The following is a 15,508-nucleotide window of genomic DNA, read 5'->3' on the forward strand; positions in this document are numbered from 1 at the left end:
TGGCCCTGGTGACAGTAAACCTTTGCTCTTCAAAACAGGCAGTAATGATTGTTGATTTTTTTTGGTCTAGTTAATTTTTTTGGTCTAGTAAAATCCCGTGACCATTTGAATAACTGTACAAATAAATAATAAAAATTGCAATAATTAATATATATCAAAGATGAGAGCTGAAAGAATTCTTTTATCCTGGAAAAATATTGTAGTAGATTGTAATTTCTTTCATGGGTTTTAATGCTGTTTAGGTATTTGGCAACAAGAGAAAGATCCACTGAAAGCTCTTAGCAGATGTGTTTGGAGAAAACCTGGCTTCTGGGAGTCTGTGTTATAGTCAGCATTCCCATCAATAGAAAATGTAATACTGTTTGCAAAGCTGATACTTAATTCACTGGCTAATGACATTCAAAACCAGACTGCAATATTTCAATTCTTAATCTTAAATTTGTTTATTTTTTTGAGTCATATGTGTCTGAAGTTAGAAAACCCAGCTGCATCTGAAAACAGTGTGGGAGTTCCACTGAAAACAGTTTGGGTTTTCTGTTGTCACTTTATGAATAAATGAAAATATTATAGCAGAAGATGCCCTTTATCCTTCATGCAAACAAACCAGTTGTGACTGCTCTACTTAGCTGGGTGAGGATTTTGTGTTCTGTCATTTGAGTCTGTTAGTATTCCCATTTGTTGGTGGAATCATATATTTTTCTACCAAAATGCCAGCCTTTGCTAAGCCTATAGACCCACTTTAACTTTAGCAGGTCATCTGGTCAAAACTAAGAACAGAATTTGTGTGATTGCATTAAACAAAAGTTTTGTAGTTTTTTTAGAAGAATTATTTTATATGGCCTTTAACATATTGGGCCAAATTCTCTGTTGATGTAATTTAACTGAATTCTTAGGCATGATATTCCAACAGAGAATTTGATCATAACATTTACATTTTTATAGCTATAAAGTAATGTATTTTACATGTAGAGCTGCATCTATAGCTCATACACATAATATATATATAATTATGCACATAAGTATGCATGCCTATATAAATCTATATTAATAGTAATACACACACACACACACACACACACACTTTGTTTTCAGTCTGTGATACCCACCATTTGCTACTAGTTAACACCCTAAACTGAGAATGGGAAATGTGTTGATATTTTATGTGCCACCATGGAATCATTATGAAATATTTATTAAACAGCAATTATTCTACAAAAATATATTTACAGACTAGAGCAGAAAGCCACAGAGGTGCCTGTGACATCTGAGCTCTGCAGTGACATTCAAAATAGTAGAAACATTCTTAATGGCATTTAGGGCACTTTATCCAATGGGGTGCAAATGAGGTAGGTTCATCGGCATGATGATTGGTTTGCAGCTTTCGAGGTAAATGACCCAATAAGAGCAGAGTGGTTGTGTTTTAGCTGCATACTGAAATTCTATTGGTAAAGTGCTGCAAAGAGGGCTTATATTTTTGTCACACTTTAAAGAGCAGCTAACGACCCGTGGAGAATTTGGGAAAATGTTCTATTTACATTCCATTCTATTTCTATGCTCTGCGTTTGCATACCAAGAAGGTCTTTGTTTCTGCAGGGTTTATCAGCACCTGCTGGTTATTTCCCACCAGTAGCCACAGTTCTTTGTGACATCGAAATCACTCCCACATGGCAAACATTTTTATAAAGTATATATCGGTGCTGCATTACCTGGCAATTTTGTCTGTGCAGGACATGGTGATAAGCTGTTCTCCCAACAACACGCCGTCCCACGTCTGAACTGCGTTGTGACACCGGACTGGTATGGTTCCTTCTCCAGACTCAATCTTTGTTCGAAGGTGTCCACGGTATTTTCTTACTATGTGCTTGCTGCTGTTCACTGGACAAAAGAAACAGAAGAGTGGGATGAAAAGGCGATAATTAAATGCTTTTAGATGCCTTTTGAAAGAAACCAAAATGCTGTGTTGATGCTAACGCTTGCATTTGCAGAACCACTTGTGATAGTCCATTAAGTTGAATGGARAATTGGATGAGACTGCAGAAAGCAGCAAAGTGGAGAAAAATACATGCTCCCTAGCATGATCTCCTTTTCACATGAATCAAAACTTGTGCATAGCACACGTTGAAATCATGTTCCCATTTCCTTCCATATTTGAAAAGCACATTTTTTTTTAACTCTTGTTTCTTGTTTTTTTTCCCCCCTGTGCTTGTAGGATTGAGCTGAGTCAGGGGAATCCTTAGAAAATCTTGGTTCAGTGAGCAAGATCAAAGTGTAAAGACTCACATGTCTGACCCAGTGCAGACCAATACTCTGGTGTGATATTCAGTGACAACTTCTGAATAATTGCAAAACTGAAGTCATGGCTTGTTATCATCTCAAGAAATTTCACTGAAAATTCTCAAAAGTTGAAGTACTAAACTCAGGGTCTAAAGCAAATTAAAACTTGGTAGTTTTTGACTGTTTGCTTAAATTCCTTCCATAGTCTTCCTAAACAGAAATACACTACTGTTTTGTGTCATATTGATATCTCTTATTCATTTGCCATCCGTCAGGTTAGTAATCTTATATACTTCAGTAAAATGTGGCTGTCTTTGGGGTGGAGCACGGCAAGCAGCTTGTCCTGTGCGTCAGGACAAGTCTGAGTAACTGCAAAAGATAGTGACGTTTGTGAAGCACTTTGCCTCCATTTTGGATGAAAAGATAAAAACTGAAGCTCATTACTGAAATCGCTGTTACTATATCTGTATTGCTACCTGGATACAGGTAACTTTAGCACAAAAGAAAAGAATGGAAGATGGTACAGGATGGTCTTTGCTTTCAAGGAAAAGTCATGATGCCTCTATAGAGGCTGTTTGCCCATATTTCCAGCATTCCAGCATATTTTTTCCATGACCTGCCTCTCAGCTGGACCAGAAGGTTTCTGCTTTTGAAGGTGACACCCCTCAACCCTCAGCAGTCTATGAGGCTGTCTGGACCTTGTTCCTCACGCTGAGTAACACCAACGTGTCACAAGTCAAGGAGCTGATGGAGCCACCAGCATAGRGCAGCTGGCTCTGTGCGCCTTCCCCAGCCGCCCGCTCTCTCCCTCCTGTCATTTTTCACTGTCTTTGCTTTGTACAACCATTTTCTGTGCTGCTAGCTCTGGTTGAAGCAATTGATTGACTTTGGCTGCTGCCAATGGATTGTTTACAAAAAAGGAATGGAAAAATAAATCGCTTCAGACCACTGGGATTAGCAAATGCAGCAAACACATGTAGAACAGCAATGTCAGCTGTGACCTGCCAGCAGATGCATTGGCTGAGCCTCCACTGATCACTTCCTCTTCGTTTCCTTCTTGCTGTTTAAAATCCCCGTGACGAATTCAAGGTGTGTGTGTGTGTGTGTGTCRGCAGTGGGATGGACCTGATATTGATTGGATTGACTGGCCATGGATGAAATGGATTCCCAACCAACAACAGGCTCCACCACACCGGACATGTTTAAAAATGCTTCAGGGTTTGCTGTGCTACTTCAGGAATGATGTTTGGGGGACAGCAGTCTGCTGTTCCGTCCTGAGGGAAACTGGGAAGACCAAATAAGCAAATAAAAAACAAATAAGGAACCCCCCCCAAACTTTCAGAAATGTCTCAGATCCCTCTCCCCTGAAACTGTTGGCCTGTTCCAGCAACGGAGTGAAACCACTCTTCATGGCCCTGCGTGCTGATCCTACATCCATCTCTCTTGTTTGGGATCCCTCCTGCAGTATAGTTCAGAGGATGCTCTTTGGATGTGATTAGTTATCTGGGAACTGGTCCATATCCTTCTTTGGACTCTGGGGGAAACTCGTTTTCTAAAAACTTCCAACAGTGGTGAGCAGCATATTTTTAATGTTAAACAATGGTGTGGTGGGGAAGGTGCCATGAAATTTGGGCGAGGAATGGAGAAAATGATAATTCTGCCTAGCAAACACATCTGGCTGTGCAACAGGGAGAAATGTACAGGGAAAAGATTTTGCATTAGCCTGTACACACAAAGAACTGGTGGCATGGCAGAGTTAGACCTCTGTGAGTGAAGCACTAAAGAGGGACTCAAGAGACTATTACTGCTTTGGCTGACAGCAAGTTTTACTTTAAGCAAATCAGTTCTCTTTACCTAAGTTTTCCCACAGCTAAAATGAAGATAATGATGCTATGCTTCCTTCTTCTGCAAATTCTTTTAAAGCAACTGCTCAAAAACTATTTATGAAAGCTAGATGCTACCCTTTTAATACAGATCTACTACAGGAGTCCACCTGCAGAAATCCCCCAGGAAAAAATGAATTTTTAATGTTCTTTTCCCCATCCTTTTTTAGAAGAATATTCTTCCTTGCTTGGCCTTTCTCTCCCCATTTCCCATCTTTTCTCTACACTCTTCTCTCTTTGTCAGCTCCTGCTCTGGTCCTCCCCTATACGTGCATTGGTCTCCTTTATCACTCTTTTTCAGGCAGTTCACTGCATTGTTACTCCTACATTTTGAAGGCTGCACACTTGCAGCACTGGATGAAATGGGACATGTAACTGCTAGAGGATTTTAGTGACTGCATGACAAGATGAATAGCCCATCATTTACTTGACTTTGAAACATTACCTAGCGCAGGGCAACGCATCACACAATGTGCTGACAGAGATAAGAAGAAGAGATCCAATTCAGGGAAAAAAGAAGTACCAGCCCTGCTAACAACTCTTTAGCATTTGGGGAAATTAAAGCTGAGGCCAACAATTAGAGGAGAGAGGGATCTGAAATTTTTCTGAGAGTTTAGGGTTTTTGCTTATTTAAATTTTATTTGTATATTTGGTCTTCCTCGTTTTCCTCAGGACTGAAGTTTGACAGGCCAAAATACTCTGAGTCTGCTTGTTCTTTTAGCATCTCAGCCTTGGTCTGGAAGTACCAAAAACTGAATAATGAAGTTTTTCAAAGCATTTAGGAAGTGCGTTAGAGCTCGCCTCATCTCAGTTTACAAATGCTCATATTAACTCACTCTGTGTATCAGACTTTGCTCCCTGTAATGCAAGCTCTACCCAGGATGCAGCCAAGCAGGCAGAATTAGCTGATAGGATTCAGGCAGCTGTGGGCAGTCTACACTCACCCTGGGAAACACTTCCACAGTACTGATAAGGGGTTTTAGCTGCTCAACTACTATTAAATTCAATGGATAGGATGTGACTAAAACCCTGTGCAGTACTGCATATCTTAAGCTACTCGTATTACTGGGATAGCCAGAACACACATTCCAAAAACAAGATCTGTAGCATGTATATAAAATAATAATAACCGAAAGCTCTGAAAACTTTCAGATTGCCAATGATTAAATTCAGATCTGCATTTGGAATGTACTTAGTTCTTTTTTAACATATTTTTAAGTAGTGTATGAAGATATAAATATTGAACAAAGAAATAGATGAGGCTCTGTGAATTTTGCACTGAAGCTGTAAGACAGAGTCTAGCACATAAGCTGCTTGCCAGCAGTAAAAAATGCAGTCCACTTCCTGACACAGTCTGCTACAGATCACTTTAAAACAGTCTCAGAGATATATTTATTTATGCACCTCAAAGCCACAAACTACAGCCTACTGTTCTCCTGTTTGGTATGATCAAAGCATCAGTGACTATGAGCRTTTCTGATCTTTGCTGTGCTAGTTCTCCAACTACTTAATCTCAGCTAATTGCAGGGGAGAAGGCTTCTGAGGATTCCACTTCAACCAGAACAAAATGTCAATTCAAACAGGAATTGGAAAGGACAAATTTAAAAATCATTTGGAGTGGATTTATGATGTGTGCTACACTCAGATGGGGAAATTACTCCTGAGAGTTTATAAGATAAAAAGGTGCATGATTATTAATTATTGGATTATAAATTTTCACAGGTGCCTTGTATTTAAAATAGTGTCTTGAAATCCACTGATTTTGAGACTTACCCCTTATTTTGTTAGGAGCAGTTCTGGCTCAAATGGTAATGAAAAAAAGCCACTCCATATTTATTATTTAGTTGAAGAGGAAATGGATGGTGATTAAACAGAAACACACGAGCACGGTTCTGTCTGAGATTCAGCATGACTGCCCTGGAGGTTCATTTTCTATTTCCCTGCTTCAGTGGAGGCTGTTCTCTCCTCATGAAGGAAGAAATAAAGCGGCCTATCTTGCATTTTTTCAGTGCTGGACCCTCAAATCGTCAGCATGGTGTATAAAGCTTCCTTAGAGCTCTTCTTTGAAACAAAGGCGTGGAAAGAGAAGCGTTAACATCTCACCGCCTTTGTGCTTGACAGTCGTTAGAGAGGCAGAGGCTGAGCGTACTGCATGAGGCAGCCCCTCCGAAAGCACCAAAGCACCGCTGCGCACCCATCCTGCCAGGGCTTCTTGCCCCAGGCCCCAGAGGTACCACAGGCACCTGGCTTAACCTGCTCACATGTATGGCAAGGTGAATCCCCAAAAGTCCGGAGATGCTTTAAAACGTAGGCGGGAAGGTCTGCTGGGCAGTGTAGGGCTCGCGCCCCAAGTGGGGCAGGGCTCACTGCGTTGTGTCAAAGTGCAGATCTGGGGTTTGGGCCGTATCATTAAGCATATATGCAAATATAAATGCTGAGTAACTACTTTAATGCAGTATGTTACACGAAAGCCTTGGACACCCATGATTTGTGAAACTGAAATTAACAGTCAAAATTGAAATTCTTTATCCTTTCCCTCCTTCGATGCACATTTCCTGGCTAAAATCCTGGTTTGGGGCAGCAATCAGGTATCCCATGACTTTATAAAAGAGGCTACCTTCAGCATTTTGTTATTTCTCCTCTCCATTAATCTTAAAAGAACATTTTGGAATCTTTCTACTTCTTCCATAATTTCTCATCTGCCTATAAGTTCATGTGATGTACAGATAAGGTGTGAAAGCAAAGGGGATCTGCTCATTCATAGTTCATCAATATGTGGCATTTAATTCATCTCACCTATAAAGAATCGGTAATGAGAAAAATTTGAAGTCCAAGATAAGTTTGAATCCAAAAGAACAGAAAAGGAAATGATTACATTATTTGTCCTTATCTATTTTAAGTGTATTTTAATTAAATTACAATTCTAGTCTTGAGCTGTGGTGTTAGAGATAGTAACTGCAGGAAAGGTTTAGGAATGCTACCCCATCATAAGAAAGTTCATAGCTGAGTGTTTTAATGAAAGCTCTTCATTATGGTCCATCAAAATGCCTCTGCATATGGTTATTGAAGGACAAAATTTCATCTGTTCAGGTGGCGTACATCTTTTACAAAGACTTTTTATTACTTTAGTAGAGTAATACGAAATGTGCTGAATGCTCATCCTAGTGAGAGGTGTTAGACTGTGTTTATGAAACTAACTGCTACAGTCAGAGAATGGCGCTCTAACAAATGAAACCTGTTTTGCCATTGAATTAACTTGTAAGTAAGCCTTTGTCTCTCCTAATGCTTTAATCTCTTGGGACAAGAAGAATAGACTGAGAAATATATCAAAACATGCGCCTTACAAAATAGTTTACTATCATGTCTCTCTTTCAGGAACCCCAGGGATCAAACTATGACTAATTAATTAAAAGTCTCTTTGGAACAATTTGTTGACAATGAAGTCATGAACGCTTACCTCTCAGGGTTGTAAATTACCTTTAGAGGCAAGGAGGAATGAGCAGTGCTGGGTTAGGCATGGGGGAGATTGTTCATGCCACCTACAAACTCAGGCTGCAAACTCCAGCCTTCTCTGGAGGAGAAATGCATTAGTACGTTGAAGCCAAAAGCCCAAGTTTTATCAGCGGAATTAAGATTCTGTGCATGTGGCAATCAAGGAAAGTACAGCTTGAACACATCAAGATTATTATTTTTAATTACTAATTGCTCCTCTCATCTAAAATTAGATGTGCAATGCCGTCACTTTGCCAGTGCAGTTGCCCCCGCAGAGCAAAGCCTAGAGACCCGGCAAAGGGCCGCGTGGGTGCCATGAAACTCTGCGACTGAGAATTTCTGCCTCCGCATCCTTCCTGCGCCTCACCGCTGGCCACGCAGGCAAATTACCTGGTGTCCAGCGACCAGTTCATCCTGCTGCTGGCACCCAGGTCAGCGGCGGAGCGAGGCCAGGATGGCAGCTGGAGGCTGCGTGGGGAGGGGAGAGAGACTTCGTGGTGCCCAGCAGTGTCAAGGTCTAGTGGGGATCTGCCGGTCATCTATATCCTAAGCTGTGCAACATTGTGGCAGGTTGCCAGCAGTGAAATGACTTTTTACTTATTTTATTTTTTTAAAAGAAAAATGGTTTTCTCTTAAAGCTGGGCTTTATCTTTTAAATATGCTTTGTGTGAAAAATTGTCAGCATTTCTGGAATTGCCCATTTGGTGACAATTCTCTCCCCTGACATGCTTTAATCAAAAAGTTTACACAAACATAAAGGGAATGTGTTATTCATCATAACCCTCTTTCTTTTATCAAAGAAACATATTGTTATTCACRCGGGTTTGGGATTTTTTTTTTGTTTGGAAATTGAGATCTTCAGGAGTGATTATGAGAAGAATGCTGCGAAAGATGTCAGCAAAATATGAAAACTGAAGATGAACCCTGTGAAATAGAAACAACAAAAATCTGTCAAAAATATTTTTGAATTAACACCATTTCAGCCCTCTATGATTGGTATGAGCCTACAGAGGCCATGGTCCCTGCTATTTCATGAAGCACATCCTAGTTTGACTTCAGTTTCTGAAGCTATAGGCAGAAATTACTGGGTAAAGTCTCTCTGGGTGGAGAAATTCAATTTAGATCATCAGGAAATGGTCCCTGTTCACCTTAAAAATATATGATTTGCAATTACTAGATTATTATGAAGAATGATATAATAGTGCTTAAAATACACAATGCTTTTCATTTTAGTATTCTACTCGGAGCATTAGTTACCCTTCCTCAAAGTTGTGACAGCTGGATAACTTTTATTGCCATTTTACATGTGTGGAATTAGAAATAACCAGAGTAAAGTGAGTTGTTCAAGGCTAGCTAGAGAAGTAGCAGTAAAGCCATGGTTAGGCTTAAATTATGTTGTCACTCTTAAGCAGATTTCTCCAGATTTCTCTTTCTTAAGGGTCTAAGAAACTCTAAGTATTTTCAAAAGTCCCAAAGAGATCTCATCTGGGCCTTTAGGTGTCTGACAAGCTTTATAAAACTCAGCTCATGAGCTTTACCTGTGACTCCCACTCAGTGGCGGTGCTGTGTAAATTAGACCAAATTGGACCCAAGTGAGGGCAGTTTTTGCCACTGGGATTTTTCCCAATTACTGTTTGATCTTTCCACCCAAAATATGTTCCATAATTAAATGCATATCTCAGTCTTCTGACTCTAATGGGCCATCAGATGCCATGGAAGCTGAGACAATGGTGCCCTGGAACATATGATCTCTTTGTCCATGCTGCAGAAGACTTCAAAGAAGCTCAAAAATAACTATTCTTTGGGGTGGACAAACTCTGGGACAAACAGCTTCTCTGGGTAAAAATTTCTACTACTGTTCTGAGAGCTCCTCAGCCTTTTTATCACGTCTGAACATTGAGTCCAAATGCAATGTTTTACAAAACAGCAAAACCTAGTAACAAAGCAGAATCAATAAATATAGTGCAATTCCCTTTGGTGATTCAAGCTTTCTGTTAAAATTAGGATCTGATTATAGCTGTGGAAACCTGTTTTCCCGAATCCTGACAAACACATTTTGCTTTACATGAAACCTTTTCAAAGCTGTGGCCAAGTGCTGTTTTTAAGCTCTTCATAGTTTCCAGCATATTCTTTCTCTTTTCCCACATAGACACACACTGCACAAACACATACTTCTAAAAAGTCTTATTTTCTACTTAAGAAATAACAAACCCTAAACAACAAAAACCCAAATAAGCAAAAGCAGCCAAGAATATCAGAAGGAGAGGGAACTGGAACATTGTCAATGCATTGTCAAAGCCAAAGAGTTTGCTCAGGATGTCTCAGTTCTGAGAAAGTTTTTATAACACAGATTGCAAAAAAAGAGACTGTCTAGCTCAGCTGAGAAACTTGACCCTGTATCTCCCAAGTGAGTCAAAGTGGCCTGGAATGAAAAAGCCCACCCTGACCTAGACACTAAAGGAAATGAAGTAGACTTTTGTCCACCCCAGGTTAGTATGTGTCTAACCACAAATATGAAAAATAAGGGATGTGATCCCATTTTCACACAATTATTTTCTTTCAAAAATTTGCTCAGCAGGTGTTGATTTTATTCCAGCCAACCAGTGCTTTGAGATCTGAAAGTTGTTCATGAAGTGAAGTGGTTATTCCCTAGTCAACTCTAGCAAAACTCCACTAAAAACCCAACTATCCAACCTGACAGAGATTGGTCTAATCAAAAAAAGAAGCAATAGCAACATTTCACAAGTTGGCTTTTTAGCACTGAAAGCTGAAGGACTTCCAGTGTAGCAAAACCAGAACACCTCCTCTTTCAGAGGTCCATTCTGGGATACAGCATGGTAATACCACCAATAAAACCAACAGCGCTTTCACAGCATGACTACACTCTGTTCTTACTCTTTCTAAGCCTGGAGATCACTGGTTTCTCTGTTAGGTTTAAAGATTAGAAGGCTGTTTAGTGCAACAGATGTTTTCTTTGGATTACCAAAAGCAATGTAATTTCCAGCAGTGAGAACACCTGGAACAGCTAATCCSTGCTATGTATTGCAGACCCTCTAGCACTGCTTTTCCAACTGAGCAATGGGTCAGGCTGCAAGGAGCTGCAACAGTTACTGCTTCTGCAGCTTCTGCCTTCAGGTGGCACAAGGGGTACTCCTGGGTTCAGAGCAAAGTGCTTCAACCCGTCCCCTGTGACTTGAGCCTTTTCCTTTCTCCCTGCTTGTTTCTTTCCCTCTCCTACAGCCCTGAAGGATTAGAGACCGAGTAGGAGACACTGGGGTAGGAAAGCTTCTCGCCAAGCTGGAGATGGGTCAAACAGGACCTGCAGGTCCTGGGTGGGGGTGGGCAGAGTGTGCTGGAGGAGGGAGAGGAGCCCCACTTGTCTTGAAGCTTTCCAGAGTCCCTCCACCCCACACAGGCCTTACGCTGTTGTCTCTTCCCATTCCCTCATCAAACTGAATGTCTCTGAACAACCTCCCACCCTGCAAACTTTCTGATYCTCACCATGGCCCTCCTGTCCCAAGGTCCCACTGATCCCTCTTAGATGCCCTACATGCTACATGCAGTATCACCTGCACATCTGAGAAGCCTTGAGCTGAATCGTTGCTCAGACCTGCAGTGCTCGGTGGGAATGGAGAACCTTTACATTATGGACTGTGCTCTACAGTCGTCTTTGCCCATTTCAGATGCTCTGAACCAGGAACAAACATCACCTCCGCTCACAGCCAAGAATAACATGTAAGTGATGGAGAGCGCTAACCAGAGATGACAGTACTGTGGCCATGTTTTCCCTRCCTACTTAACTTGAGTGAAAGCAGCCACACTCTAAAACAGCCTTTCAGCAGCCTGGGATGATTGAGTTAGAAGAACGGGGTGATTATATATAAAATTGATGAGTGCTACCAGACCTGAATGGGGACGTAAGTCCCTTGACAGAACAGCTTCTAGTTAACTGTAGCAATTCTTTGTATTTCCTCTATATTTACTTTGGTAAATTGAGGCTATGTCAGTGGTACATGCAGGAAGGAGCCATGGCTTCAGTAGGATTTGATCTCCAAAGAGGCTGACAAGGGGTCCTGTGCTTAGGTCCCAAGCCCAGTTGTTCTGGATCCATCCCAGTTTAACCTTAATGAAGTGGATGGACCATTTCCCTTCACCTTCTTTAATAAACAAGTTCCCAAGCCACTGAAGTAATCTAACAACCTCATGCTGTGTCCGCAATTTCTGCAGCATCCTTTACATGACAAAGCAGTGTGGACTGACCACAATAATTCACCCAGTGCTGAGATTATTTCTCTTGAGGCAGTGTTCAACATTACAGCCCACAGTGCAACTTTTTTTTCCTTCCTAGTTACGTTGGGGCATGTTTCTCTATCATAATTCTGTTCTGAGGTTCCCCCAAGGTATTGCTCTGGTCAGTCAGAAGAAAAACAGAAAAATAATGCACCTTCATCCTGTTTCTGCAGATGGGTCATTCATCAGCATAAATTTGACTTTACAAACCAGGAGGAAGCTGTTCCGTGTGTTGAATAGCTACAGATTTCCAGGCCAGCAGTCACAACATAGCAACAAGATGATTGCTACACCTATGAACATTTGTACAGCTGAAACAATTAATAGTGTCCAACCTAAAATGATGACCTATGGCTATCCTTGATTGCTCTAACAGGGACAGTATTTCAATCCATTAGGACCTGCAGTTTCTTGCAGTTACTGATACCTGATCTGTTTTCAGGCCAGTGAGTTATTTAGATGGTTCTTCTTGAAATGCTTTTTTCCCCTTTATTCTCTGCTCACAAGAGCTGAACATCTGCTAGCAGAAACCAAGTCTTCAGGCAGAGTGAAAGCTGCTTGTTTTCTCCATTTAAATAAAACATGGAATTGGCAGATGGAAGGCAGAGAATTCTTGCCCTTGCACCTCTGATAACATTTGTTAAATTCAATGCATTTTGGGTGTGCTTTGTGCTCAGTTGGTGCCACAGGCATCCTGATGGTATTGGCATCCTGAAAGCTGCCTGCAAGACCCAGAATGCAGAACTCTGAGGCTGTGGGGAAGGACAGTCTCAGGGAACCATTTGTGTCCATCTTTGGGAGATGGTCAATCTCCTTAGATGGTTTCTGTTTGAATCTGGCCATTTCCGGCTACTCTGCCCTGGGATAGGACTTCCAGGGACTCTGATTTGAGGATCACACACTGATGCAATCTGGGTCACCACCACTTGAATACGGAGTGCTGAGTCTAGTGTGAGCAGGGCAACCCTTCAAGGAAGCCCTGGCACCCAGGGTTAACACAGAACATTGCACTAAGAATGGGATGCTGAATTCAGCAGCTGGAGCTGCGAGCAGTGAAAGCACAGGTTTGCACACTGAAAGCACCTGGAAGTAGATAGAGCAGGTTTGTCTCTCAGGGAACTCTTCAGCTCCCTGACTTTACTGAAAAATCCTGCGCACATCCTCTCCCCAGCACATCACCTAATAATGCAATGATCCAGCTCACGTGGTTGCATATGTATCCTGTTTAGATGAGAGCTGTATTGAATGTGTGTGCATGAGAGATTCAGCACAGCTGTAGGTTAATAGACAAGCAGGAGGAAGACCTCATGTGGAGCAGATGCAATGGTGTGTTTCAGACCTAAAGGGAGTGTGGGATAAAACAGGAGCTGGGCTATCAAGGAGTCAATGGTACAAGGCAATACAGCATGTTAGCAAGAGATAGAAAAGCAGCCCAGGGGACATGAATGGAGACAAGCCCTGGGGCAGATTCTGTTTGTCTCTTTGGCAATACACGTAGTGAAAAAAGCAGAGCTCATCTCTAGCAGGAAGATGGACAGTGAGGTAAAATTCTGCCAGGGAAGGAGGAGTGGGGAAGTGGAGGATTTATTAGCTCAATTTTTTAAGCAATTCATTTTGCTTTTCAAGAGGCTCTTAAAAAAAAAAAAAAAGCCAGTGAGTCAAGAAGCCCTAAATTAGCTAGGAAGGCACTTCAGCAAATCAAGGGCTTGATTATTCTGTGGTTTGCCCTAGATTCAGGAGAAGATGTAAAATAAATATGCAGCAAATATTGTAGGGACAGGCCCATTTGCAGTGGAAATGGGGCAGAGGGGAACGTGACCATGGACCCTCATGGCTGCAGCTCCACCTTGTGAGTTGGAATGTGTGTGCAAAGGGAAAACTTTAGCTCCCTTGAAACCTCCAGGAAACCTCCAGAAAACTTTGTGCTGTGATACTGCCCTCAGAGGAAGTCGGAGACCTAGGAGCACCTTGCCTGGATGTACATGAAGGGAAAAGGTATTGGAAAAGGAGGTGCAGTCCCAGGGTCCCTAAGCTGCAGCRCTGAATTGAAGTGGAGGCAAAAGTTGAGTGTGTGAAGGTGCATTAGAGAGTGGYGAGGACAGCCGGGAATGTGTTGCCTCTCTACATTTTTGCTGTGCAAGAACCTTTGTGGGTGACCTTGAAAAATGAAGAAAGGAAGACAGTCTTGGGAAGGAAAGTGGGCTGGAGAGAGGGAGAGGGTGAAACCCCACTCATATTTCCCAGCTTCCCTTTTCCGCGATGCCACTTACMCTTCCTGCTCTCCTCTCCCTCTGTCGCCTCTTCTGTTGCCTAATCTCTTGGACTTGTACCAGCCTCCCTCTAAGCTTAAACTTCCTCCCTTGAATCTCTTATTAATCCCTTTTAGCCTTTGGTGCCTACAGGCACCAAAAAGTAAGAAAACTCCAGTCAGTGCTCATGCTAGCCCTATTCCAGCTGGATTTTGTCATGTTGAGCTGGCTCAGGATACATCAACAAACAAGTCAGCTCACCTCTGGTCCAAGAGGGGCTTCACTGCAAAACAATGCAAAATTTGCTATTTTTGTCCCTAATTTCTCACTTTCCTGTGTGAAACTTGCATGTGTGCCAACTCCCTTGACCTCTCCTCCTCTAGATCCTCTCTGCATTGCAGCCATCCACCRGAACCATGATAAGGTCAGGCTTTTACACCTGCCACCAGTTTGGTACTCAGCTCTCCAGCAAGAAATAAACTTGGTTTCGAGTGCATGCTAACTTATCTCCTCCCTTACTAGAACAAAGCTCATAAAAAGGAAATGTGAGGCCTCCCTGAGGGTGCTGGGAAGACGCGGTGGATAATAAATTTTTGGAAGGAGATTTGAGAAGTGGATTTTACTCACTCCCTATATTAATAAAGGCTTATCATATTCCTTTGCAAAACCAGAAACCACATGGTGAGACACCGTTTTTAAATGTTAATGCATCTTTAGAGAATAATCAGTAGCGTTTGATGGCTTGTGCTAGCTCTAGGAGAAGCTTTGTTGCTTAAGAAAAGAAACAGCATTCATCTAGAGTTTCTTGTCATTACTGGATGAAAGAAAGGTTACTGCTTTAGTTACAAAAAAAAAAAAAAAAAAGAATGATAAGCACTATAAAATACTTATCTTCCCAGATGTCTCTGGGATAATGTGAGCTGAAAGTAAATGCTTATCTCACTGAAGGACAACTTTTGGTGACATGGCTTTTTTTTACGGAGCTAAATTCTTTTTAGAGTATGGGATAGAGGTGGAGGGATTTGCTTAAAACAGTGAAATAATTACCAGATATAGTGCCCCTGCAAGTTCTGCTACTGAGTCACTTTATAACTTTGTGTAAGCCACACAATTCTTTGTGTCTCAGCTTCTGCATTGGGACAATAATTGGTGTAAYAGTCTCACCCACATGAAAAGTATTTTTGACATCCCTACAAGTTACCCTATGAGTGCTAGATATAACATGATAATATCTTTTAAAAACACAGCTTTCTGTATGTATAGTCATCTAAAGGAGCATATCCTCATCAGCTGGCAGATATATATGTTTATTGAAACCAT

General features: G+C 41.5%; 1 protein-coding gene across 2 annotated transcripts in view; it reads right to left on the minus strand.

The window, feature by feature from the left end:
* The window catches only part of ADARB2 (adenosine deaminase, RNA specific B2 (inactive)), a 325,694-nt gene that overhangs the window by 20,873 nt on the left and 289,313 nt on the right, over positions 1-15,508 (minus strand). Inside the window, exon 7 of one of the 2 annotated variants that reach the window (XM_026069275.1) lies at positions 1,707-1,875. In XM_026069275.1, coding sequence (XP_025925060.1) covers positions 1,707-1,875 — 169 coding nt within the window. The remainder of the gene's footprint in view (positions 1-1,706; positions 1,876-15,508) is intronic. The other variant, XM_026069276.1, reaches the window with a different exon arrangement.

This window comes from Apteryx rowi, unplaced genomic scaffold (genome assembly GCF_003343035.1).
Source record: "Apteryx rowi isolate R43461 unplaced genomic scaffold, aptRow1 scaffold_29, whole genome shotgun sequence".
NCBI classification, from domain to species: domain Eukaryota; kingdom Metazoa; phylum Chordata; class Aves; order Apterygiformes; family Apterygidae; genus Apteryx; species Apteryx rowi.